This window comes from Tachypleus tridentatus, chromosome 10 (assembly GCF_004210375.1).
Source record: "Tachypleus tridentatus isolate NWPU-2018 chromosome 10, ASM421037v1, whole genome shotgun sequence".
In the NCBI taxonomy this organism is placed as follows: domain Eukaryota; kingdom Metazoa; phylum Arthropoda; class Merostomata; order Xiphosura; family Limulidae; genus Tachypleus; species Tachypleus tridentatus.
This window is the reverse complement of record NC_134834.1, coordinates 156,539,962-156,567,447: the sequence shown is the minus strand read 5'-3', so window position 1 is coordinate 156,567,447 and position 27,486 is coordinate 156,539,962. Positions and strand designations below refer to the sequence as shown.

The 27,486-nt window shown below is 31.6% G+C and overlaps 1 protein-coding gene across 3 annotated transcripts; it reads left to right on the top strand.

Annotated features, from left to right (window-relative positions):
• Window positions 1–267: 267 nt before the first annotated feature.
• On the top strand, window positions 268–27,285 carry LOC143230711 (mitochondrial adenyl nucleotide antiporter SLC25A24-A-like). Of its 3 annotated transcripts, none has more exons than XM_076464732.1 (10): window positions 268–599; window positions 4,060–4,186; window positions 5,137–5,224; window positions 5,653–5,764; window positions 7,380–7,538; window positions 7,906–8,052; window positions 14,313–14,423; window positions 15,865–16,032; window positions 16,782–16,861; window positions 24,354–27,285. In XM_076464732.1, the coding sequence occupies exons 1-9, from the start codon at window positions 417–419 to the stop codon at window positions 16,815–16,817; spliced, it is 1,131 nt and encodes a 376-aa protein (XP_076320847.1). In that variant the 5' UTR covers window positions 268–416; the 3' UTR covers window positions 16,818–16,861; window positions 24,354–27,285. The 3 variants fall into 3 exon arrangements, with proteins under 3 accessions (XP_076320847.1, XP_076320844.1, XP_076320846.1); XM_076464729.1 differs by having other exon boundaries at window positions 16,715–16,861; XM_076464731.1 differs by lacking the exon at window positions 14,313–14,423 and having other exon boundaries at window positions 16,715–16,861.
• The last annotated feature ends 201 nt before the right edge of the window (window positions 27,286–27,486 follow it).

Here is a 27,486-nt window from a genome sequence, read left to right as displayed (position 1 = left end):
AGTTACTTCGTCGGCCATGTGCCATTTGCAACCTGCATAAATACAGAATAAAGTATACATTCAGAATAATATACTATATCATAAATGGAATGTAAAAATATTGGGATATTCATACACCATACTTATACAAAAATCACTTCAAAGGACATATAGTATTTATTAAAGTGCTGTTTCTACTTCAAAGTAATATTTACGATTATATGGATAGGTAAAGCGTATTTAATATATATATATATGTTATTCGTTTTAGATAGCGCCCTGCACAGCTACAACAGCGTTACTAGCGTTACTCTTCAAATTTGTTTTTCGTACCTTGGTACGAAAGTGGCGAATTCCTGGAGCCGCTAGTAAGTGAAGTTCGGCAATGTTAACAACGTAATTTGTAATTTTATATTATTGCATAGTAAACTTTTGGGATGAACGTGCCGAACTCTCACCATCTGCCACATTATTTTCAAGAGCTACCAAGCGAACGTGAAGAGAGATTGGAGAAGTTATTCAAACAATTAGACGTTGATGGAGATGGGCGAATCAACTTCGAAGATCTTAGTGAAGCCCTACAGAAAATGGGCCTTCCTCATGCACCTGATAGTGTGGAGGTGATCTTATGTAGATGTTATATGTTTTGCGACTTAAATATCGTTTCGAAACTTTTCACATATATCTTGCATAGTAATATAGTTTGTGAAAATGGATATTTGTTCATTAAGGTTGCGCTTAGCTGGGCTAGTTTGTATTTTTTTTCTATTTTAGTTCTACTCTACTTAGCTAATAGTATTATATATGGGGTTCGTCATTTGATTGGTATAAAGTTTAGCTGAAACTTTGAAGGTGGAAATATTGAAGTTGTTGTTTTCAAGAAAAGTTTTTAAACGACTTGTCCAGTATGAATTTGATATTCCTTAATCTTAAAAATACCCCAAGTTTACATGATTTATTATATTGCAACACATATTAGCAGAAAAATAGCATTTGCAAATGGATGTTTGTCCATTTAATTTATTGCATATGAATATAAAGAAGAGACGAAGAAGACAATAAATAATTATGTTCATAAGTGTAAGGCACACCAAGAACAATTCTTATGAGTGTATTCTAATTTCTGTGTTGTTAAATTTAATAAAATATTTTTAATGCACAAGTTTTGAACAATAATTTCGTATAATGTACCATCAAAAAGGTTTTTGAAAGCCAGTTTTTAGAGTATTACTTATGTTACTTTACATTAATAAAACAAATTTATATGTTTGTATTTTAAAGAAAATGCATGTGCAGTAAACATGTTCATGCATTTTGGTTTTATTTCTGTTTCAAATGTATTTTGCTGTGTAATTTTCAAACATTTTATTCACAAATTCACTGCTTTATTTAGTTCTAATATTTTTGTTAAAAATGAAAAATACTTGGATGATAAACTTTTGAATGAGATTTGTTATACAAAGTCATTCTGCTCATAATAAGTCCATAAGCAGGGTTAACTAATTAAATGAATGGCGTGTTGAATACTTACAGTATCAGTGTTGCTGGAGATAGTTGTTAGTTCTAAAAGTTTTTAAAAGAAATCAGTTTTTATTTATAACTTGTGTCACACAACCCATTTATTGTTAGTGTCATGCAATCTAAATATTATAAATTTATCATTCATAAATTTTTCTACTCATAACATTTGTGTTATTTTTATATCAATTTATGTATTTATTAAATATATTTAAGAAATATCAAGCAATAATTTCAATTAAAATATAACAGCAAATGTGTAAAAAACATTCTGTCAAAGTTAATGCTTAAAAACAAGCTTCTATTATAATATAAAACATTTCTGTATTTTAAATTTGACAGTTAAGAATTGGGTTTATGAAGAATTAAGAACAATACTGCTGATTTTAACACTGTATTAATAACACTTTTAACTAACATAACATTTTGTGACAGCATACGACCTATTTATTTATGTTGGTTTTTCACACTTTAAACTAAGTAATGTAAAAAAAAAGTTTAAAGCCATCCCTTATAACTCATATATTATCAAGTTTTTCTCAAACTCATTTAAATTTGCTGCCTCTACAACATCTTAAGGCTAACCACCCTGTTCAAAAAATAAAATTGTCTTAGCTGAAGATGAATCCTACCTTGCCAGAATTTATATTTTTGTCCACTAGTTCTAGTATTCTCAGTGATAAATATGAAAAAAGGTGATACATCAACACTGTCAGTTCCCTTAACAAACTTAAACACCTCAGTCAGATTTCTCCTAACCAAAGACTTCAGCCTCTCTTCATCAGAACCTTTCCATCCCAAGAAGCCCTCCTTTGAACCTTTTCCAACAATTCAATGCCTTTCTTAAGGTAAGGAGCTCAAGACTGAACATAATAAGCATGGCTTAATCAGTGACCTGTATAGTGAATGTATAACTGCTTTAGACTTGTCTTCAAAATTTCTGTAGATGCAACCTAAAATCCTGTTTACCCTACTACTAGTAACAGCACACTGCTTGGATGGCATTAAAGACTTATTAACAATTACATCAAAATATCTTTTTTCATAACATTGTAAAGGTTATTCCCATCCAAATTATACTTAATTCAAATTATGATAGCCCACATGCATTATTTTGAATTTATTACAATTAAAACCCAACTGCCATATATTTGCCAAGCTCACTAAATGTTCTAAATCCTTTTGTAAATCAGCATCACCCTCTTCACAGCTAGCAACACCCAAGACCTTAAAATCAGCTGCAAATTTAAGTCATTTATTGACTATTCCTTCACATCTGTCTTTGATTTAAATAAAGAACAAAGGTCCTAAGACTGAGTCCTGAGGTACCACACTTTTGACATTAATCCAATTTGACTGAACTCAATATGTAACAACCCTCTGCTTTCTTCCATCCAACGACTCTTCTATCTTATTTGTCAACTCATCCTCCATATCTATAGAGAGGATATTTCTACATACTTTTCGAACATCCAGATACACCAAATCTAGACTCTTACTCTCATCTACATGAGCAGTAACTTTTTCAAAGAATGTTGAAAGATTTGTAAGACATCTTCCTTCAGTGAAAGCATGTTGAATGTTCAATAAAATTTTAAACGTTGTTAAATGACCTTGCAAAACATCTGTTAACAGACTTTCCAGAACCTTTCTCACAACTGATGTAAGACTAATGGGTCTGTAATTCATGAATGCAACAAACATGACTCAAGAGTTTGAAAATATAGAGCCAGATTTGTTCATTGACATAACTATAACCTTTAATTATAAAAGGTATATGTTATTACCTTTGTCCGTTTTGTTTTTAAAAAATGTTCATGAAGAATTAAAGATTTAAAACTAGTAATTTGTTTTGTAGGTATTTTGTCACATAGAGCTTTGATTCAGATAAAATTTAAGATGTAGGTTTTAAGGAAGCTCACAATTTGCAGACATAATCCAGTAATGGCACCTATGACACACTGTAATATTTCACTCCACTTATCCCTGAACTATCTCTAATCATATTGAAGTTTAATAATCTTTATTTTCATACTTGTCATAAGACATTAGTATTAGGGCTATTACATATTTAAACATTACATACTTAATCTAGTTCTTAAGTAACTAATTAGAAAAGTGTATTATAATAATAATATTACAATCACACTATATTTGTCATATCCATTGTCATAATGAGTCTTTACTTTGTATTTTAAATCTACTCATCTAATAATTGTATATTTAATTGAAATTAAGCTATTTCAGTGTACATAGTGACACAACACCAGAATCCCTTATTACCTAATACTCATTTTATTAATTATCACTTATGTTAAAGCCTCTATGATGCATTTTTGTGATGGGTCAGCACAGTTTCCACAATTTGTAAAATTTATCACAATTTTTCATACTTAGTATTATATGTCAGTGCATGTTATTGATATAATTTTAATCAAACTTTGTAGAGTTTTAAAATATACACCTGTGTGTATGTATATATAAACATATACGTATGATTTTGTTTTGTTTTATTTTACTGAACTTTTCAGTATTAAAATTCTCTATGTATATATATTGTAGAAGTTCATTGAGAAATCAGATCTGGCCAAGAGTGGTAATGTGGATTTTGCTGAATTTGCGCATTACGTAATGGAGCATGAGAAGCAACTGTTGTTGGTTTTCAAAAGCCTTGATGAAAACAGTGACGGTAAGTTAGCTATTTTTAGTGAACATTTTTAAGTCAATTTGTAATACTGTTTAGTGAACTTAAAGTAATTGTGGTACATTCAGGTATTTTGCAATTTTGTAAATTAGGTTCTTCCCATCTCTGTAAAGTGCTCAGTAAAGTAAATTTACAAATGTAGTCATGTACTATTTATTTTTAATTAAGTACTGTTAAGTATTCTTTAATTTTTATTAATTATTATCATGTTCATACTCACATACATTTGTCCTCTGGGACTTATTTGAGCTTTCCGTTGAGGTTTTAGGTGCTCAGTAACAACTTACATCTCCTTAGAATGAATAAAGTTATACTGTTTTTATAGTGAGACAAAATGACAGACATGGATAGCATTGAGGTTTTTAGTGTAATTGATGCAGTACATAACCGTATGTAACTTAATGTGTGATCAGAAGTAAGTCAGTAGTGGATAATGTAACTGTTTTCTTTGTGATTCTTTATGTATTTACTTGTGTGTCAAAGTAATGCTAGTATGTCAAGGTTATGCTTTTGTGTTAGAAGCTATTCCTGAGGTTTAAGTACATTGGTAAAAATCTTGACATTGCATTTTTGAATTGAGTTTATTCTGTTATACTTGTGAATATCCAGAAAAATACTGTTTGTTTTCAAAATTTATTCTATTAACATTTTAATTAGCCTATGTGTAGAATAAATAACTTATACTTTAAGTCAATAAATAATCCAAAGCCAGTTTATAATGTTGTAACTTTTCTATTCTTATTTTAGTATGGAAAGTGTAACTGCTATTAAACCATTGACACAAAATAAATTATTCTGGTTAAAGAAAATTTTGCATTAAAAATTTTAGATACCTATAAACAAGAGTTGTTTTTTTATACAAGTGTTTATATCACGTTTTATATACAGTACAGTGTTATGCTCTAATAAATATTGTTCTTTAATAACTTCTCTAGGAAGTATTGATACATCCGAAATTGTAAATGCCTTCAAGAAACTGGGAATTTATATGAGTTATGATGATGCTTTTAAACTTCTTCAGAGGTAATTTCTTATGAATAAATGATGCAGTTGTGAAACATACAATTGTCTTGTTTTTCCTGAATTGTGTAATTATTGAGTTTCACCACGTACCAATGGTGTCAAATATTATTTATGTTTATTAATTTGTACTCTTGGTTTTAAGTGTACTTTATAGTTCTGAAACAAAATGTGAATTAACTTAATCTAGAAGATATAAAGATGCAGTAAGAATAGTTGTTGCTATGATGTTTTTGATAAACAATTATTTTTTAAATTTTCTTCCATTAAAAATTTATATATATGTATATCCATGTACATTACCAGGTAACATAAGATAAAAAATTGTTTTCATTTATTGAATATTGAAAAGAAAAAGTTAAAAATACTTTTTTCCCTATAATTACATAATATTAATGCATATTTTGTAATTTATTTAATTCTTATTTTAGAATGGATAAAGATGGATCTTTGACGATCACTTTTGATGAATGGAGAGATTACCTTCTTTTCCATCCGTCTTCTGAGCTTGCTGATATCTTTAAGTATTGGAGACATGCCACTGTAAGTTAGGAAAAGTTAATATCATTCAAAATAAATTATAAAAAACTACTAATGCAGACTGCAAAAATTAGTGCTTGTATTGAAGTCTTGAGAAGAAAATGCTTATCTTATAACTTGTTTAAAAACTAACGTTGTTTATATTAGAACATAATACTGAACATGTTTTAGTGAAATAAAGTTTTGCTGTTAGAATTCCAAATGTAGTTTTGTAGTCTACCAGCTGTCATGTCTGTGGATGTGTGAATACTGAAATTTAAACCACCTTTATTTTTTAAGGGGTTAAGTATTTAGTTTGGATTTTTTTGCACTTTTAAATGAGGTGTTGAACAGCTTTTGAGTAAACAATGTCGAATTAAAATTGTACACTCCCAAAGTTCTGTATTTGTCTTTATATTTCTGATTCACAGCAAATCAAATGTGTGTTTTATACAAAAATGTATTTTATTAACTTCATTTTTCATTAAAACGAAGACAACTATTTAGTATTTAAGAAAAAAAATAGTATTTCTTTAGAATAGGTTTCAGAGAAAGTCATAAATATAATTTTTTATTATAACTTAGCATATAAAGTATATATCAAAATACAAAACTTTGACAATAGTTGATGGTAGAAATTAGTCATTATTCCTGCTTAAACAATCAGTTTTGATTTTGAAACCAAGAAAATGTTTTGAGAATAATTATAATTGTAACTATAGTCTTTAAAACATTTAGTGTACTTTTAATTATAGATAAACAGGTGTATTATGTACCAAATTATTAGTCAAAGAAGCTTAATATACAATGTCTTTTTCTGTCATTAGTAAGGAAAAAGTGTGTACTGTATAAACAGTTTGTGCACAGTTTCTATAATTAACTTGTTTTCCAATATGCATCATGGATAACTAGTATGGGAACTCTGAGACTGTGATTTTTGCAATTAAAATTATTAGTAACTGCAACTTCTCTTGACTGTGTGGAGGTTACAAACTCCATTTGGTGTAATGTAGAGCTGGATGATTAGTAGTATGTGGTAATAGCCAAATAAATATTTTTATTAGTACAGTGTTTCTTAAACCATGGCACCCATGAACAAATTAAAAAAAAAAAGTTGATGGCAGGTGCAGCCAGCCGCTTGCCTTTCTCCAGTCAGCAGGTGAATAATAGCAATGACAAAAAAAAAAAGTTAGTTGTGGGTGCTGGTTGGCACTTTCTTTTTGTTTATCAGTTCAAAATTAGTGACAGTGACAGATAGCCATAGTAACTTTCCATAATGAAGTTTGGTTGCAGTATTTTAGCTACTTGGATAATTGGAATTATCTAAAGTAGTAATAATCAGAAACTCTAATTTCATGCCATTTGATTTAATTGTAATTAAGACTATTAGATTACATTATAGTTGAAATTATCACTGTTCATAGCTCTAGTATACTGTTTGCATTATATAATGGAACAGAAAATATTATGCATTGTTAAATGTAAATGTAACATTAGGCCTACGTAAAGCATAAAACAATCAGAAAAAAATACTGTTGTCTGGTCCAAGACAATACTGAAATTTTAGTAGTTTAATAATTGTGGTTTAAGTTGCATTTCAGAATATGTTATTTAAAATAAAAATATTTTATTGTTTTAGTTTTTAGACATTGGAGAAGATACACTTGTGCCTGATGATTTCACTGAGCAAGAAATGCGCACAGGAATGTGGTGGCGACATCTTGTAGCTGGTGGTTTAGCTGGTGCTGTTTCAAGAACAAGTACAGCTCCTTTAGACAGATTAAAAGTGTTCTTGCAGGTATGTGAGTTGAAAATGTTTATTTTGTAATAAATAATTGTTAAATGATAATTTGTTTTACTGTTAGGTGTTAACAATTAATTGTGAGTTGTGTGGAAAAAAGTATAATAACATATAATTATTTTACTATAATTTAAATTTATTATGAATTCTGATGATGAATATAAAAATACATTGCTTACATTTTTGTAACCTTCATTTCTTTTATGTATGTCAAAATCATGAGCTTTAATAACTACTAGGTTTTAAAAACATATAACAGAACATTAAAAACGTGTATAATTATTATTTCATTTTCAACTTAAATGTTGATTCAATCTTCACTTTTCTTTAGCCCAAATGTTTTAAACTATTACTTTATTTGAAGGTGAGGGGTAGAGAGTTCACTTCTGTACAAGCTTGTTTTATGCACATGCTACAAGAAGGAGGTGTTAGATCCTTATGGAGAGGAAATGGTATCAATGTCTTGAAGATTGCTCCTGAAAGTGCACTTAAATTTATGGCCTATGAACAGGTAAAAATATCTGATAATACTGCATAAATATCAGGAAGTCTCTGTTACTTCTGATACAGTACATTACCTCTTCTCACATAAATTGCTATTCTAATTCAGTGCTGTTTTCCTTTCTTTTCTTTTTTTTAATGCATTCTACAGGCTTTCTATCCTCTCCTACAGTGGAATTGACTAATTCCAATGTATCTTGCATGCAAATCATCATGTGTCAACTTTCTGTCATGATATTTGTGACTCCCTCTATTCAATTTTATCATACTATCACTTCTTGTTTGGCTGTACTTGTACTCACGTTTCTATTTTAATGCTCTTTGTGTGAATCATAATTTTAATAGTTTAATTTTTAAAGTGGAATTTCTTCATCATTATTATTCTTTCTTTGCATTGAAGAAACTTTTTAAGTTAATTTACCTGTCTCCATTTCTTTTCTCACACTAAGTATTGCATTAAATACTTTCATTGAATTTTGAGGTTTATGTGCCCACTTGCAGTATTATATCTCTAACACTATTATTATAGGCTACAGGTAGGGGGAAGACCTTTTGTTGGATTTCTCTGCTTGTGAGATTGATCATTATATGGGTCACCCTTCTTCTCCTGAATCTGCCTCAGTAATCCTCCTAAACAAACTGAAACTTATCAAGCTGATGGAGATTTGATAGTCTTTTTTACACTGCTGGATTTTATTGTTTTACTGACTTCTCCTGTAGAATCAGCTAAGCTGCCTAATACAGAATGGTTTCTTAGGTATGTTGTGTTTTATTCATTTCTCCTTTTTTTTGTGATTCCTTATTGACTTATTTGTCATCTTTGGCTTTTGCTTTATACACATGGTTTCATTGTAGTTTGGATTTTCTGAGTAGCAATCTGACTTGTCCTGAGTATGTTTGCTACCTCTTTCTTCACAGGATTTCTGTACTTTTTCTTTGGTGGTATGTTTTTGATTGTGTATTTGAGACTTTGATATATCATAGGTAATCTGTGCATCAACACTTGACTGTGTCCTCTTTGGTTGTATGTTTGATGTAGTTAGAGCCTTGATATGCCTCTATTCCTTTCCCTTCCTGGACCTTATTTATGTGTCTCTGTCCCCCTTCCAGGAGTTTCTCCAGTCATTGTTTTGTTCAATGTTGATAACTATGTCACTAACAGTACTGGAAACTAAGCAGAGGCTTCTAGTTCAGTGGGAACTTGACTCTATTATATTGTTACCCTTTGGTAATCTTTCTCTACAGTTTCATGGCTTCTTTAGGTTTCATCAGAGGGACTTACCCTACTATTTATTTTCCCACCTCCTTTGTCCCTTGTACTGTTTTCTTTATTCATGTTTTGTGATTCTGCCTCCAACTTTGTATCTGCCCAAAAATGTACAAGATTTCCTGTTTTCACAGGCTATTGCACATGTTCATTACCTCTCTTCAGGCATTTATTCCAGATTGTTTGTTATCCTGATGCCAAAACAGAGACTAGCAGCCTGTATTAGGTTTGTCCCACCTCATTCTAATTTTCAATCTGCCACATTTTACCATAGAGTCATTTGTCCTTAGGTGGGCTTTTTCTCCAGGTTTATTGATAACAAAGAATGTTGTGAATATATCTCCATATTTCATCACTCACAACCCTGCCTTCAGTTTATTTTCCATGTGGTAGTTTCTCGTTTATGTGCACTGCTCTTTGGACTTGCTTCAGCTTTATATGCTTGTTCGTCACTTATATACTCTCAAATTGTGGTTTTTCTCTCTCTTTTGTCAGCTGGCTACTGTTTGCTTATTCTGAGTAGGAGTCTGCCTCCAACCTTGCATCTGCCCAAAGATGTACAAGATTTTCTGTCTATACAGACTATTGCACCTATTCATTCTCTCTCTTCAGGTATCTTTTCCAAGCTGTTTGTTGTCCTGATACCAAACCAGAGACTGGCAGCCTGTACTAAGTTTGTCCCATGTCATTCTAATTTTCAGTCTGCTACATTTTACTGTTGAGACATTTGTTATCCTTAGGTGAGCTTTTTTACAGGTTTACTGAAAACAAGGAAGAGAGAGGATGGTTAATGCTGGTCTTGTTTGGTTTCTCGAATCAAACAACGTCTTCTTGCCCACTTCTGTAAGTCTTCTGTAAAGATCACCTCATTCGACTTGAAACATCAATCAGAGAAACCTTTCTCAAACGACATCTTGTATCAATATTCTTTGACATTGAGAAGGCTTATGATACAACATGGAGGTATGGCATTTTTTTGAGACCTCCATATATACGGGTTACGTGGCCATTTGCCCATTTTTATTGAAAATTTTTTAATGGACAGGCGATTCCCAGTTTGTGTGGGTTCAACACTTTCCCGTTCTTTTCTGCAGGAACTTGAAGTCCCTCAGAGCTGTGTTTTGAGTGGCACACTTTTCAGTATAAAGATTAATGCCATCACTGAACAACTCTCTCTTACTGTTGCAAACAGACTATATATCTGTGACTTTCACATCTTATATCAGTTGTCGAACATGAAGTATCTCTGTCTCTAGAACCGTTTGCTTGCACTTTTGGCTCCAGCAGGGTATTCACCCTGATCCTGAACTCCATATCGGTGAACTTGTGCTGCCTGTGTTCCCTGAGACAAAGTTCTTGGGGCTTATCTTTGACCGTAAGCTGACCTTTATACCAAACAACAAGCAACTACTGGTTAAATATACAAGAGCTTTGAACATCCTCCATGTCCTCTCTTCCACCACTTTTGGAGAGGATCAATGTTCTATGCTAAAGATATATCATACTCTTGTTAAATCAAACCTAGACTATGGATCACTGGTTTATGGCTCTGCCAGGATCTCGGCCTTAAAGATGCTGGGCCCCTTTCATCATCAAGGACTTCGGCTCTGCATCAGGGTTTTCTACACTTTCCCAGTTCAGAGCTTATACACAGAGTCTCATGAACCTTCTTTGCACCTCTGCCATTTGTAACTGTTCAATGCTGAACTGTACACCATTTCTCTTGCTATGCATCACATCAAAGCTAAGAAGTACTCAAATTGCACTATTTATACTGGCTCGCTTAGTTCTCTACTGGCCTTCAAATTGCTTCTCATTAGTTCACACCCTCTTCTCGACAATATTCAAAACTGACTGGCCCATTTCTCTTTAACATCAACTTTTATTCAGTTTTTTTTAATACTGGGCCATGTTGGTATTCACATGAACGAGCTCGCTGACACCGCAGTTCAATTTGTCTACTCTGGCACTATCACTGCTGTGCCTGTTCCATACATGGACTATGGTCCTGTATTGGGAGACTTGGCTCCATGCCAGTTGGCAGTGGACGTTGGCCGTCTTGCTTCTGTAAGGATCAGAAAGAGGAAGTTGTTTTAACTAGATTACACACTGGTCACAGTTTTTTAACTCATCATATTCTTTTATCTGGGACTGATGCACCAATGTGTTGTTTGTGTAACACTCAGTTCACAATAAGCTACATTTTACTGCACTGTCTTGCTGTCATTATGACTCAACGATGGCACCATTGTAAACGTATTCTGTCTTAAGGTTTATCTGTGATGTTAGACAGTGTTATTGGTGATGGTGACACTGTCGACCTTAGAAATGTGTTTAGTTTTTTAAAGACCATTAATCTTTTTTCATGCCATTTAAGTTTTTTGATTTGCACATTAGATCATTTTTAGTGTGATTCCCTTTTAAGAATCAAAGTACATCTAGTTTTATTTGAAATTAGAAAATGGCCATAACGTCAAGTAACTTGAAACGAGGACTGGAAAGGCCAACTTCAGGTGGCTAATGCTGCTATTTGAACTACCCGTTAGTCATCCTGGTGAGTTATAATTAAACTTTTATTACTTTACTTTTTAAAAATGGTCATAACGTCAAATAACTCGAAACCAGGACTGAAAAGGCCAACTTCAGGTGACTAACAGTGGTTTTTGAACTTACTCGTTAGTCATCCTGGTAAGATATGATAATTACAATTACACTACAGAAAATCTTTTACAAGTTGTATTACTGTAGTTTTACTCTTACTGCTGTAGACTAGATGTAAAAATTAGATTTATTGTATTTATGTTTTTAATTCAAAAATTAAATTTTGTTTTGTTTTACCTTAATTTCCTTTTGTCAGTTTTACTAAATTTACTTTAATTTTATCTTTTTACCAAATATTTGGCACAGATAGCTTAGTTGCTTTGCACCATAACACACCAAACCAACCAACCAATCTGCAAAGAAGAATGTTGTGAATCATTATTTGTATATCTCAATATTTCATCACTCACAACCCTGTCTTTGGTTTATTTTCCATGTGGTAGTTTCTCTTTTTTGTGCACTGCTTTTGGACTTGATTCAGCTCTGTATGCTTGTTTGTCATTTATATACACTTGGATTGTGGTTTTCTCTTTCTTTTTTTTTTTGTCAACTGGCTACTCTTTGCTCATTCTGAATAGGAGTCTGCCAGTTACCCTTATCAGCTGCTCCTTGAGGCAGCTGTATTGGGTTGTTAATCAGGTTGGAGAAATCTTTGCTGAAACCTGTGCAATATCTTGTCCATTTGGGTAGTTTTCTCTTTCTACATTGCTTTCAGTCAGGCCCACTCTTCTTCTCTTCAGCTTCATTCTGTTACATTTTACACTTTTGGGGATGTGATCTTCTGTGGTAGCCCTTATCCACTAAAGTCAGGCTGATATGTGGGAGCTTTCATTGGGTTTTCAAGAGTAGTGAAATCTCACAGGGATCCTTTTTATCAATTAGCATTGATGGATGGATATGATTTGCACATCAGCAGGTGTCTCTCTTCCTCCTTCTGGTATGGTTTTTCGCTTTTCATGGATGCGTCTCTTTGGGGATGGAGGAGTTGGGTGTGGGAAGATTAGGAGTTTTTGGTCTGGCCAAGAGGTTTTGTCCTAAAAATATCCTGGAGTTCCTCACTGTAGGTCACATTTTGGTTCATTTTCTCTACCTGGTAGTGATCCATTCCAAATCATCTTAAGTTGTTGTTCATCTCATTCATAAGGCTGCACCCATTCTCCATCTTTCTCTCTTTGTACATTGGATGTTCTTTTTTTGGGCCACACCCTTGATATTCTTATCATTTGTGTCATATTCCAGATGCTTTGCTCTTGTTATGGATATGATTCCTGTCCGGATAACATTTATGTGGTGAAGTGGTCTCTCAGTTTCCAGTTGTTTTGTCTTCATTGGGGTGCTCCTCACTTTGAGACTTTTGCTACAGCCCTTAACCACAAATTGCTTTGGTTTTGGTCTCCTTTTCCTTATCTTCTAGCTCTGTTTATCAATGTTTTCAGCCAGGATTGGACCTAAACGTTTGTCTTTCTACCCATTCTGCTTGACATTCCACGTCGAGTCCTTCTGATAGTTCTCTCCTGAATGTCTAAGGTATGGGTTCTGTAACTTCTCCAGCTCCAGATTCCTCCTCTGTTACCTTTTCCTCTGACTACATCCCTTCTTTGTCACTCTTAGTCATTGGTATTTCATCCATATCTTCCTGCCCTCCATCTTCATACAAAGTTTTCTTCTGGTCATTGACAAGGTAATCTGGTTTTTTCCAGATGCTCAGCCTTTTTCTGGCTTGTTTCATTCACTTTTTCTAAATGTAAGCTTCTCAATGCAAATGGAGATTTTCAGTCATTGGTTTCTGGGTCCAGTGATCAACCCACTGTTCTTAGTCCTGAGGATTTTCTCTCTTGACTTCTGAATCAGGAATCTTCTGCCTCCTTGGGCTTGGATTTTGTGGTGAACTTGTCCCACATCTTTAATTTTTTCTGATCTCACAGCTTTTTACCTTTTTATCATTTGCTTCCTGTACTTTGTTCTGCATGTCATCTTACCCATTTTGACATTGTACCTTTTCATTGGCATTTTATCTTCATTATCCTTTGGAGGTATTTATTCAGTCAGTCATGTGGACTACCTACGATACATTCATCTCTTACTGTTTGCATCAGATCATGATGGGTAAAATATATACCTGGTTCAAAAGTGGGACAGTTCCCCACATCACATCTTAAAAGAAGGCTTATGGCATGTGTACAAAGTGTTTTTCATATAGAAGGCAGCTCTAAACAAGAATAGCTATTTATGTGAGAGGAGGTAAGTACCTATCAGAAATACATTTTCAGCATAGAAAAATTGTAACTTTTGACTCAAAACTTTAAGTTTAATATTCAATATTTGAAATTATAACTTTAGAATGAGTTACATAAAAAATACAGACATAAAATGAAAATATTTACAAGATTTTATTTTCTTAGGCTAAACGTTTAATCCGAGGTGATAGTGAAAGAGAATTGGGTGTGTATGAAAGATTTTTAGCTGGATCTATGGCAGGAGGTATTTCTCAAACTCTCATTTATCCTTTGGAGGTAAATTCTCATCAAATAAATGTATACTAACCAGTTTGATAAGATAGAAATTATGTAACTAGTTGCACTTCATAATTACTGTTAATATTTCGAAGAAGTAAAATGTTCTTGTAGTTAATTTAAGAATATTATTATAATTTGTACATTAAAACAGAACCATGAAAGTGATAACTCATAACAAGAAATGGAAAGGAAAGTGAACCAAAAGTGAATTTAAAAACTTCACAAACTTAATTTTAATGTGAGACATGGAATGTTTTTAATATTATTAGATAGTTTTTCTTTCATTAATTTTTTTAGTTAATACTGCTTTTTTTGCTTATTACTTATACTTACTGTTTTGGAACAGTTAATAAAGTTTGTGTTATGCCTATTTTGTTTCATATTAAAATCCATTTAAGATGAGGAATATTTTTCTACACATTTATTCTGATTTATCTTTTTATATCTATGTCTCACAGTGCTTTTCAAATTATACTTACAGAAACCAATAATTAATAATGTTTTTAAGGCTACTTTATTGTCACATTTTATTAGTTTTAATCTCTGCTTTTATTTTTATGTACATTTATATCATAGGTCAAAAATATGTAACTTTATTACTTCTGATAAAAATCTTATTTTCAAGTCTACCATTCCTTATTATCAAAGGGCCAAGTATGACTTAATAGTTAACTTGGAATATTACAGAGCTTGAGGCTTCATAGATCACATCCAATTACTGCTAAAAATAGTTACTGTTTACTTTGGGATTATGAATGTGTTATGAGAGTGATAGTGAAATCCCATCATTGGTATGTTTGAAGTAGTCCAAGAGTTAGTGGGGTTGATTAACTGCCTTCTTTTTGATCTATTGCTTCAAAATTAGGGACTACTAGTGCATGTAGCTCTTATCATTGTATGAGAAATTGAACAAAAACAAAACCTTATTGTTAAATGTTGTCATAGTTTTTTAATATAGGTTTAAGTACCTAAAGATTAAAATAGTTCTGTCAGGTATGTGGTATAATCTTTAAATCCATAATATTAGCTGTTTCGTGGCAAATAATACCACTTTGTTTTTGTTTTTTGAAAGTATAAATATTGATATTACTTTGACAAATAACCTTGTTGTTGTGGTATAATTCTCAAATTGTGTTATGATTAAAATGTATGGATTTCTTTTCAAATGAGAAAAAATAGCTTTTTTTTTTTAAATTAGGAATCAGTGAGAAATAACTGAAAATAACAAACTTGCTTTTATAAAATAAGTTTCCTGTAGTATTTTAAGAATAATATATTACTGTGATTTTGATTATTACTTGTATGTTTGTGTGTGTATATAAAGGTTGTTAAAAGAGAATGCAATGATCAGTTATTAAAAAGAAATCACAGTTTTAAATAATACTTTTATTTTGTTATATTAAACATCTGATTAAACACATTTTAAAAATTTTTCTAGGTTCTTAAGACAAGGTTAGCATTAGGAAAAACTGGGCAGTATTATGGACTTTGGGATGCTGCAAAGAAATTATATTACAAAGAAGGTTTAAGATGTTTTTACCGTGGTTACCTACCAAATCTTTTGGGTATACTACCATATGCTGGGATAGATCTTGCTATTTATGAAGTAAATTTCTATTAATTAAGGAATAGTTCTGTTTAAAGTTTCCACTTTTTGTTGGTTACCAAACAAGATTTTATAAATAAAACAAATGTTTTAAGGTAAAGAATGAAATAATATATGCTGAACATTTTTCCAGACATGAGAAATATTAATTAATTAAAAGATTAATCAGAAAGTTGAATCAATAATCTAAAAAAAAATAAAAAAGCATGCTTTTAAAATACACTAATTTTTTTCTCTGAAAAGAAATGATTTATTATAAGAGCAGTAATGTTAAAACAGTGAAAACTACTAAAACTTTGTAGGTTTTTCAAGAATGAAGTGAATTGGCTTAGTTTTTGAAACCTACCTGATTTGACACTTGCAATAAGTTTGATCTAAAATACTATTACTGCACACACATGTTAATGTAGTCTTTCTTTTTATTTTAAAATCTGAATTAATTGTGTTAAAATACCAGAAGATGGAATACAAAAAATCATTTTAAAATGTTTTGACTGTAGAAAACTCAAGTGTGAGAGAATTCAGTCAAAGCAGATTTAAAATTCAGATTAGACTAAGGTTGTGAAGAACTTTTAGTTTCTGCACAAAAATGTACTTTAAGTGACAGATAGCTAAGAGATAAGTTCATTTTCATTATTTGAAATATTTATAGAGAACTGAAGCTAGTTTTGTTATTCTGTAGACATTAAAGAATATTTACATTAGTCATCATCCTCGAGAGGAATATCCAGGAATATTTGTTCTATTAGGGTGTGGAACCATCAGTAGTTCTTGTGGTCAAGTAGCCAGCTACCCATTAGCATTAGTCGAACTCGACTTCAAGCACAAGGTGAGCGTTATGTATTATAACTTATTCAGGACAAGTCTTCAATTTATTATGTTATGTATTATAATTTATCTTGGACAAGTCTCCAATTTATTATGTTATGTATGTTAACATATTACAACTTCAAATAGCCATAAATTTTAATTTTAGTTTACAAGTTAATGTATTAAATTTAAGATATTTGCCATTAAGACTGATACACATAATTTCCTTTCTTAACACAAATATATTTTAATATACATACAATACAATTTATAATGAGTTATTACAAATAATATATATATATAAAATTTTTTACAAACTTACAAACAATATTGAGTCTTCTATCTGGTCTGCAACTGAATATTTTATTGACAGTTCATGATGAATGAATTAATTGTGTGTTGATATTGGTACAGTTCACTTAACAAGTAAACTATCTCTCACTGCTCACGCATAAGTTTTTCACAGACAAAGATATATAATGGCCTTGTAGAAATATAATTACATCTGACGTTAGGTGGTTTGTAGTGTTTGAAATTTATAAATGTTCCTGGTCAAGTATCCGCACTTTCCTGATTAATAAGCATTAATTGCAACTATAACTTCCGAGGCTTATAGCAAACCAACAAAGTTAAACTGTTGCTCTGTGTGTCAGTTTATAAACTTAAAGGCAAGGCTCTTGAAAGTTTCAGTTGACAACAATACTGGCAGTCACTAATATTTTATATATACCCATTGTACATTGTTGATTCTTACACTTGAGAATACTTTCACAACACACATTTAAAAATACAGGTTATATGCATTTCTAAATATATATTAAACTGAAACAAACATAGATGTTAAAATAAGTATTTAATGTTTAATCTGTTACAGTGAGACAGTTTACTTTAAAAAAACAAGTCATAGCACAATATATCTACTGAACTGAGACTTATGGTGTGTACTTATGTGTATAGTATACATAAAACAATTAGGTAATTTTAACATTTAATGGAATGAGAACTTAAAACTATTATATCTCCATACCTTTAATATAATTTTAATGTAATTTTTATAATTTCACACACATACCAAAAAAGGAAATGTTCCGTACTTTGTATAGTTTCGACTCTGTACCTTGCACTTGGTTTTATCAAGCTGTTGTTTATGTATTTGATGCTCTTTGCTTCAGGATTCCTGTGGGTCATCAAAATCATGGAATTTTGTAAATAGATTTTTTAATACTGGAATTCTTGGCCAATCAATGTGGAAAATCTAATGTCATCACATTCCCTGTTTTTTATTGACAACAAGCTGTACCGTTGTGTTTATCTCAGTTATGTGAAAAAAATCACCAGAAAGTATGACTTGGAAAAGAATGGAATTGTTAACATTGATTAGTGACAGGTTTTTATGCACCTTCACCTGCATCTGAACAGGTACCACATAACTACCATTGGAATGATATTGTTAGCATAAATTAGTTTAATTCAATCACAAGAAATTTTAAATTATTGATGGTATAAAGGCCACTGACATTTAAATATTTTCATAATTCCATCTTCATCATAAACACTTGTTTAATTAGCAACATTTTTGCCTAGGTTTTTCATTACTTACTGTCGAAAACATGGTACTGAAAACAAGTGTCATAACCCCAGCTGTCGTGCATCAAATAGTCAAATATTTAGCATTAAGGACATACTATCAAATTGTATCTGGCTAGGTCACCATTTGTTTATAGAATGATTACTGTAGTGCGAGATATTTTTGAATGACATTTGGAGTCTCACTACTAAGCATTTTGCAAATAATCTCTTGCTTTTAAGGGTTAATAAGAACTGTAAATATGGTATTGTATGTTATTAATATTATTTTGTCTGTGTGTGTCATATGTGTTATTTCTTTCAGATATGTAATGAGTAAAATTTGTTTAAAAACTGTTATATCATTTTACTCATAATTACTATGCCTTGTAATGACTGATACTTTATGCAACATTCTTGATGACAGATAAAATTATTTAAAACAATTATTATTTTAAATATAATCTAAACATGGGAACTTTCAGGTTGAATACCCCAAAAGGTATAAAGGCCACCATCTTCATTCTTGTTTAATTAGCAACATGAGAAGTTCTTAGTTAAGTATAATTGAAGCAGTGAGCAGAGAAAGTGTTTAAAAATACAAAAGTGCAACTGTTTGTGAAAACCAGGAGATATACAACAGTGTTAATGCATGCATTAATATAATTGTTTCTGTAACAATATGAGTGTGAAACTTGGCTCAACTTATTTAGCATGGTGATATATGATGATATATTTTTGGCAGTAAGTCACATACAAGCTAACTTTTCATATTAGCAAATTGAAATAATATATTAAATTAATATTGTGAATCATAACTCCAAAAATGTATCATAAGACAAAGGGTTGACTATTTTATATTAAAACAATTTCGAATATTCAAATGAACAAGTCATAGTAGAATGATATTTATCTGAATTTCATTTTGATACTAGTTGGCATTTTGTAGGTTTTGTGATGCCACAAAAATTTATTGCTCTTGGAAAAGGCAAGCAACAACAGTTCTTTTCAACAAAATATTCATCAGCTCAGATCATAAAATTTTGGGATTTAGAATTTCTAACATTGGGATATCTCTTGGATTTAATGACACTAGAAAAGAGAGCAATATGAATCAGCTTGGGGCACCAGAGCCTGCAAGATGTTATACCTACTTAAAAGATGAGAATTTATAAAGACACAGATCATGACAAAATCCTTCCACATATTTTAGGAATCAGTACACAACATAAGGAAGATTTTCATATGAAAAAGTAACACAAGTAATTGTGCATAAGCTACTTCAACAAAATATCCAATCATTCATCATGTACCTTAAGTGGCTAACCCTTTCACAACACAATTAATTTTGAGGCTGATTCCTAAAAAGTGTAATTTATCTACCAAAAAATGAAAGTATAATTTTGAACCTTTGTATTACTTTCTCAATGTTGAAAAATGCTGTATTTTTCTACATCTGACAGTAATATTACTTGAAAATCATATTAGATAGTGAAAAATAATGATTTAAACTAAAAATTGGGAAAAATTAGAAAAAAGTGTTATTCGATAAATGGCAAAGCTAAGTTAATAAAAGGCCAAAATCATTACAAAATATAAAACAAAAACAATATCCAACATATAAAGAAGCTGTTTTTATATAGATTCTGTAAGTGTTTCTGTAAATTTAGCAGTTTTGTAATGAGACATATAAACATCCAGGTTTTACAGCATAGAACACAGATGAAGGCACACCTACAGGTTTGACTATTGTTTTAAGAACAGAGGGATATTCCTGAATGTTACAATAGAGGGATACTTTTTTTGGTAGCCATGAGGTAAATCTGAATTTTGAAATCAGTTGATATAAATGTTTATTTGAATATATCCAAACTACATAGGAAAAGAGTTAAGAATGAAAGATGTTTTCAATATGATATCTTACCTTCTCTCACAAAAAAGCTTTTTACCTCAATTAATAATGCCCTCTATCAGTTCATATTTTTTGCTCACCATTACTTTGTAACCCTCATTTCTTTCTGCATATTTACAAGCAAATGATCATGCTGTGTAACCCTCCACCAATACGAGTGTGACACTACTGCCTATCCATTGTCTAAATAATGCACCTTATAATCTCTTCTTGATTGGCAACCTTACTGTACAGACATGTTTGTTTTGCTAATGATGTAGTTATTATGTCCACACGTTTTTTTTCAAGTATTTCCTAATTTAGCCAGTACATTTTTTTACATTTTGTTAGTAGAGTGTGCAATTTAACCTTCCCCTTTTCTGATTTCTACATTTTTGAATCTCATCTGGATACACACTTTACCTCTTTTTAATCTCCTATTCCTCATTCTTTGGCAAGCACAGTGGATGCTCTTGATCAGGATTGGAAGAGTCATTACACCTGTACATGCCTGTCTATTTGCCTTCTTCCTTGTGTCCTCTCAGTAGTTCCAATCTCTCCATGTTGAGTTTGGCTGATGGTACATTCTTGGTTGATTTTCACATGATTTCAATTTCTGTAATAGTTTTTGGTGTCTCCTTCCCTTGCCCTACTCTGGCATGCAACATCCATCCATGCCATATTGTCCAGCCAGGGCCCTTGGATTTCTAACACATGAACTGTGTTCTTCAGTAGTTCCTGGGTCAATTTGTTTCTTTTTTGAAATCTTGCCCTTTCCCATGATTTTTTTTGTTCACTCACCTTAGAGGTTGGTAATCCTTTTTAGTGCCATATTTTTCCTCTTCTCTGGAAGTTTTTTATGTTTTTCATGTTTATGTCAGATCTGTTGCTTTACCATATCCTTTGCTGCTCTTTTTCCATTTTCTGTGAGAGGACATCATTGGAGAAGGTATATTAGCTGCTCCACTTATTTTCTATTTCTTTACAGGAGTCTTTGGCTGCATAAGTTTTGGATCTTGCTCTGTGGCAAGTGGTATCTGACTAGGTATACTAAGTATCAAATTCACATACATCCTGTGACTGTGCTAGATGACTATACTATTGAGACATTTCCTACTGCAGATCTGTTGTAGAAAGCCAGATGCCACCAGTTAGTGGTTGTTTCATCTGTGCATGAATATAACATATTATACTTGAAACAGTATAACCAATCATAGGGTCACATTATGAACACCATTGAGATGGGGTGTTTTGTAGGAACAATCATGATACATCTTGTGGTCTTTTGCTTCATAAATATATTTGTCCTTGACCATACAGTCATGGACTTCATGGGTAAAGCAGGCAGGGGTTACTGCTCATTGCAGATGCTCCATGGCATTGAGTCTCTTCCTACTGCAAACCTAATTTACAGTTCCAGATGTTGCAAGGTACTGGTTGATCATCTCCTTCCATATGGTAGCTCTCCTTTTCAAAATAGGGTATTGAGGTCACCCATTGGTGCTGTAGGCCTCTGGATTCTCTGACACATTTTGTCAGAGATTCTTCCCTTTTTATTTAAGTGGATTATGGGAGTCCTTGCCACTTACCATTTACTAGCCACTGGGTTGGTGGACCTTGGGGGGGTCTAAACTTGAGTGAAGCATAATTTTACTCAGGAGTAAGATAGTAGCATTTTATTTATGTCAGTGTTGTGGTGCTCTTCCTACTACAGTTCTGATTTACAATTCCAGATGCCTCCAAATATTGGTTTTAGAACTCTACCATATATTTATGTATTGCATTTTGTCCCTCTGGCTGAGATATTCCTCTTTTCTACCATCCTTTTTATGTTGATTCCTAGTTGGGGCAGGTGTCCTTATACATAAGTCATCGTATGTGTTTAGCTGGTATTCTACTCTTGCTGCAGAATGGAGGATAAACTCCCAATGCTGCTAGGTTTTGAACTGGAGATGCAACCACATACTGAGGTCCATCTTTCTCTTCCTTCAGTTTGCTTAATGTGGGTTCTCAGTGAACTTGGTGCTAGTTGAAGATTTTAAGAAATATATAGATTCCTGCATGTGTAAGGTTATGTTCCCTGTTACTTGCATGGAGCTGATGAGAGACTCCCAGTGCCTTTGAGTTTTGGATTGGAAATGAACACCTCCTGAAGTCTCTTTACTTTTTGGCCTCTGCTGGAAGTCAGTTCCTAGGGGATCTAGCATTGGATGTGTTGTATATGAGTTCTTTGTGTGGAAACTCATCTTCCCTCTTAGTATCCATTTTTGAGGTAAAAGGTAGAGGATCCTCTTCCTACCTCAGACCTGATGTACACATGCAGATTCCACCAGGTGTTGGATTAGGTAAAACTCCTACTTCTAGTCTGTATTGCACTAGCAACTCGACACCTTGAAGTCCTGTTAATGATGAAACAATTTTGGGGTCTGTGATGTCAAGAAAACACTTGTAGAGAAATATATATGTAAAAACGGCTCGTTTGGGTTGAGAACATATTTTACATTGTTTGCTCTTCTATGTAAAATATTTTCTCAACCCAAAACGAGCCGTTTTTGCATACATAAATTTTGGGGTCCATACATATTTTTGCCTTTTTGTTTCATTGACAATGTTCAAAGGTGAACAGAAGTGGTGCAGTCTTCACTGCTGTGATGTTTCTAATTCCTTTTCCACATCACATGGTTTTTTTTAACACTTTTTAAAGGGGAGATCATCTTTTTTTTGGTCTTTCACCAGTTCAGTGTGGAATTCCAGTTTTTATGAGAAGAAATATTATATCAGAATTTAATATTTTCCTAAACTGAAAATGTATATTCAGATAGATACCACCTCACATTTTTCATTTGTCCTCTTCACTTCTGGTGGATTGGTTTATTTGGTTGTGGCCAATCTCAAAATGTTTAACATGTTATATTAGAGAGGGTGTTAACTATGATAGGAGTGGTGTTGCACTCCTGTTGGTGAAGTGCTGTTGCATGTAGATATGTAGAAAGAAATGGGGAATACAAGGCTAGTGGCTAGTGAAAAATTGGTGCAAACAGTGAAAGCAGTAGTAGTCAAGAAAAACAGCTTTTCATCAGAAGAAGTATCTATTTTGAAATATATTTTCACTTTAGGAGAATATTAACATTCATGCTATTGCATACAAAGACATACTGCTTTAGTCACTAAACTGTAGATTACTGTACAATCAGACTGTTGAAATGGGTGCTGAAAACTTTCATCCTTGTAAACTAGATAGAGTATAGAATGCTTGCAGATATTAGTGGCATATTTTTGACGTTTTTATCCATCAGATGGAGTTTGGAATACTTGCAGAAAGTAATGGTATGTTTTTAACATGACAGTCTTTATAATAAAACTTTTGTAATGAAAATTATGCTTTAGGACTATTTTTAAGATTCCATGTTACCAGATGAAATATTTTTGAATATGAATGGCAACTAACCATGTGATAAGGCTCCAAACTAGTTATAAAATAATACTGAAGAAGCTGAAAATATGAGTAAAACTTTTCTTTGCATCAACAGTTAATTTTAGCTTTTATCCATGTGCAACTGTTATCTCACTGATCATAAATCTATGTGTGGACCTAACTTCGTTGTTCCATTAAGAACAAAGTATATGTAAGTTTATTTTTAAAATGTCATGCAAAGAAGTGATTGAAATTGCTATAAGGGGAGAAAATGTTTGGTATACATTTTTATATGTCAAAGGATCTCCTTTGTAAATATATTATAACCATTCCTTTGTGTATTCAGTAAGTTAACTCTTGATTTGTGTACTTATTTTTCTTTGTTTTTTTCAAGAAATAAAGCATTAAATACTTACAACATTCTAGTAATGCAATATTACAGTTATGTTTATGATGAGGGTGCAACTTAAACTTGTGTACTCATGTTTCTGTTTTGTAGATTTTTGGAAGCTTTAATGTTTTAATTTTATTATTTTTAAGAAATATTTGAATAAAGCTTAAAGTTGTGAAACTGGATGCTTAATATTGAATTCTAAAGTTTATATATTTTGTTAAACAGTGTTTTCTACATTGCTTTAGAGAACAAGAAGGAAAATAGCATGGTCAGTCTCTTCAGAAGCATTCTTCATCGAGAAGGGATGATGGGTCTTTATCGAGGATTAACCCCCAACTTCATGAAAGTAGCACCAGCTGTGAGCATCAGCTATGTTGTCTACGAACATGCCAGAAGGACACTTGGGGTAACAATGACATAGCAATTTTCAGGCTAACATTCTAGTTCAATACATTTTTTATTTTTCTCTCTCAACAATTCATCTGTTTAGCTGCAAATCACACTTTTGAAATTTTATTGTTTTTTTTTAATAGTCTTACTATTAAAATCTGTGTACGTAATATAAAAAATATAAATACCTTACTGTGTTTTATGATAGCTGTCTTTTACAATGTTTCAAACTGTTTTCCAATATATATTACAACCTTTCTTTCTTCAAACCAATATAAGGTGAAATACTTCTTTAATTTCATTATATTCAGATTCAGTTTTTGGTGCTTTGGAGCTTGAGTAAATTAAAAATGGTTTGTTCTAACCTCTCAGTAAAGACTTGGAGTGCCTGCTATGTGACAGTGTTGTCTTTACTATATTATTGGTGTTTTCTTTAATTATCTTCAATGAATTTCATACCCTTTAATTTAAATAGTGTACTTTATACAATAAAGTAAATTTTATCTTGCTTACAAATTTCCGTATAATGTCCAGATGTGATGCATTTCAGTTGTAGGTTTCATCTGACATATGTTTATGTACTAGATTTATTGTAGTCTATCATACAGTTAAGATTAGTTTCATCTATTTATAACCTCTTTTTATCTTCTTTTTATAAGTGTTTTACTTAACCTAAACATTTAAGATAAATGAATACTCAGCTGTATTTAGTATCACTGTTTCTCACTAATGGGAAGGTATTATTTTTTACATAAAAGTAACAGTTGCTTTGTGCTATTATATTACTGGTAACATAGTAGGTAAGTGTTCAAGTTCTTATGCCATCTCAGTGATAAAGTATTGTTCACTTTACAGAAAAACAAACTTTTCTAAATATTTTATGGCTCAATAATTTTTGTTTTCAATTTTTTGCAGCTACATTTTATTCTGTAATTTTACAGCAGTGAGACACTGTTATTCACTGAATCTACTAGAGACTATCATTGAATGTTGTACAGTGGTTTCTAAACTGTCAGTAGTTAAAATAGTTTTAATATAAATATTGTTACTTGGTCAATTTTGACCATTTAGTTTTTGACTTTAGTTTTATTTAAATGTGTTTTACTTAATCTCTACTGTGGGATTGTTTTGTGTGTGTATGAACAGAAGTTTATAACTGAAGGAATGTGTCATTATAATAACATAAACTGGATAATGTTGGTAGTGTGTTTTGTTTGTGTACTGTTTTAATTTTATTTGTAGCTGTTTGATTTTATTATACTTTCTGTTTGATAAATATAAATATGTATGTTGGTTAATTGGATAAAGTAACATTTAATCGGTTCTAATTAATCTAGTCTGACCAGTATATTTCAGGTAGTTGTATGATGTTTAAGTCATCAAATATTGATCTCTTAAGAAAGTGATGTATGTACATTTTTAATGCATTTGCATATCTATAAAAAATTGAGACGTAATGTCCAACATTAAAGAATTCTACCTGTTGTGTATTTTCTTTTAATTGTAGTTAATACTAAATGTATATTTAAAGCTGTAAGGGTTAATAATTTTTTATTTATACCCCAGAAAGAACTAGTTATAACTAAACAGTTATTTAAACTGGATAAGTAGTTAAGTCAGAGAGCATTGATAGAAATACAGGCTTATATTTAAACTATTGGAACAAAGTTTATGTGTTTATGTATTTCAAGATTTTAAAACATACTAAAGGGAATTTGTAGCTCAGACACAAATTGAATATTTCCCAAATAAGTTAATAAAACCATTAAAACCTCTATGTTATTGATATTAATTAATACCTATAATATATACTTTACCATTGTGGTTGATAGTGGAATTCTGCCAAAGACATTTATACAAAATAAGTTTTACTAAGACATGAGGCATAAGTATAACAATCACACTATTCAGTGCTTGGTAACTGCACTGTAGTTGTAACCTATAAAAAGGAATACTATGGCATGTACGTGTGGTGACAGAAATAGTAGATAATATATATTCATCCAAATGTAATTAGTATAAACATTATTTTAAATTATGAGCTTTGTTATATTCTCTGCTGATGTAAAATAAGTTGAAATACACTCAAAATCACTGTGCCAAATATTGTGTGTTTAGTAACAATGGTGAAAAGGAACTTGATATGTAAATTTTGTTCTGTCTGTGAGAACTCATTTACTTAAATATTATAATGTCACAAAATTAGAATTTTTTCTGTAACACACTTATATGAGATGAAATTTTCAAACCTGAGATATGGTGCAGCTAGAATAGGGTAGTTTCTGGATGTTCTTAAAAAAAGCACCCAATTTTTTTCTACATAGCACTCAGAGGGTACACACATCTGTATTGTTTATAGTATTTTTCATCTGTAAGAATTAAAATAGTAGTGACAGTAAAAATATATGTTTCAAAGTGTACTCAACATGGATTTAAACAGTAAAAGTATATGTTCCACAGTGTACTCAACATGGATTTATTTAATAGTATAACAATTTTATGATTCAATGTTCTTTTTGTAGCCAGGAATTGAGAGTCATGTTATGCAAGTGAAGACTGTTAATCAAATCTAGTTTCTGTCCTTGTTAGTTACCTTACTGGTTGTGTTCAAAAACTGTGATAAAAATTACTTTTAAGAGAGCTATGATGTGATCTTTATTGCTTTAAAAGTTTATAAATCTTAAGTTTATTTAATTGGTGATGGAGGTCAAATTACTTGACTCAAAGTGTTTCAAAATTTCAAATAAATAAAACCATTATTCAATAAAATGATTTAAGAACTTGCAAGAATTTTTTATTGTTATTTTTTCACTAAGTTCAGTTTAAATTCAATAGATGCTAGATAAAAACTGGCTATATATTATGTTTCAGAGCATAATCTGTACAGTTCTTTTTATTGAGTAACTAATAATTTGCTTTAAACTTGTTTGTGAAAGCAAGCATTCAGAAAACCATAATATTAAAATGTGGTGTGGTGGAAAGGCTATG

Bases quoted from the DNA above. Each gene is read 5' to 3' on its own strand.
- LOC143230711 (XM_076464729.1), top strand. From the start codon at position 417: ATGAACGTGCCGAACTCTCACCATCTGCCACATTATTTTCAAGAGCTA. The intron at 7,539-7,905 runs GTATGTGAGTTG...CTTTATTTGAAG, and splicing joins GATTAAAAGTGTTCTTGCAG to GTGAGGGGTAGAGAGTTCAC. The intron at 14,424-15,864 runs GTAAATTCTCAT...AAATTTTTCTAG, and splicing joins CTCTCATTTATCCTTTGGAG to GTTCTTAAGACAAGGTTAGC.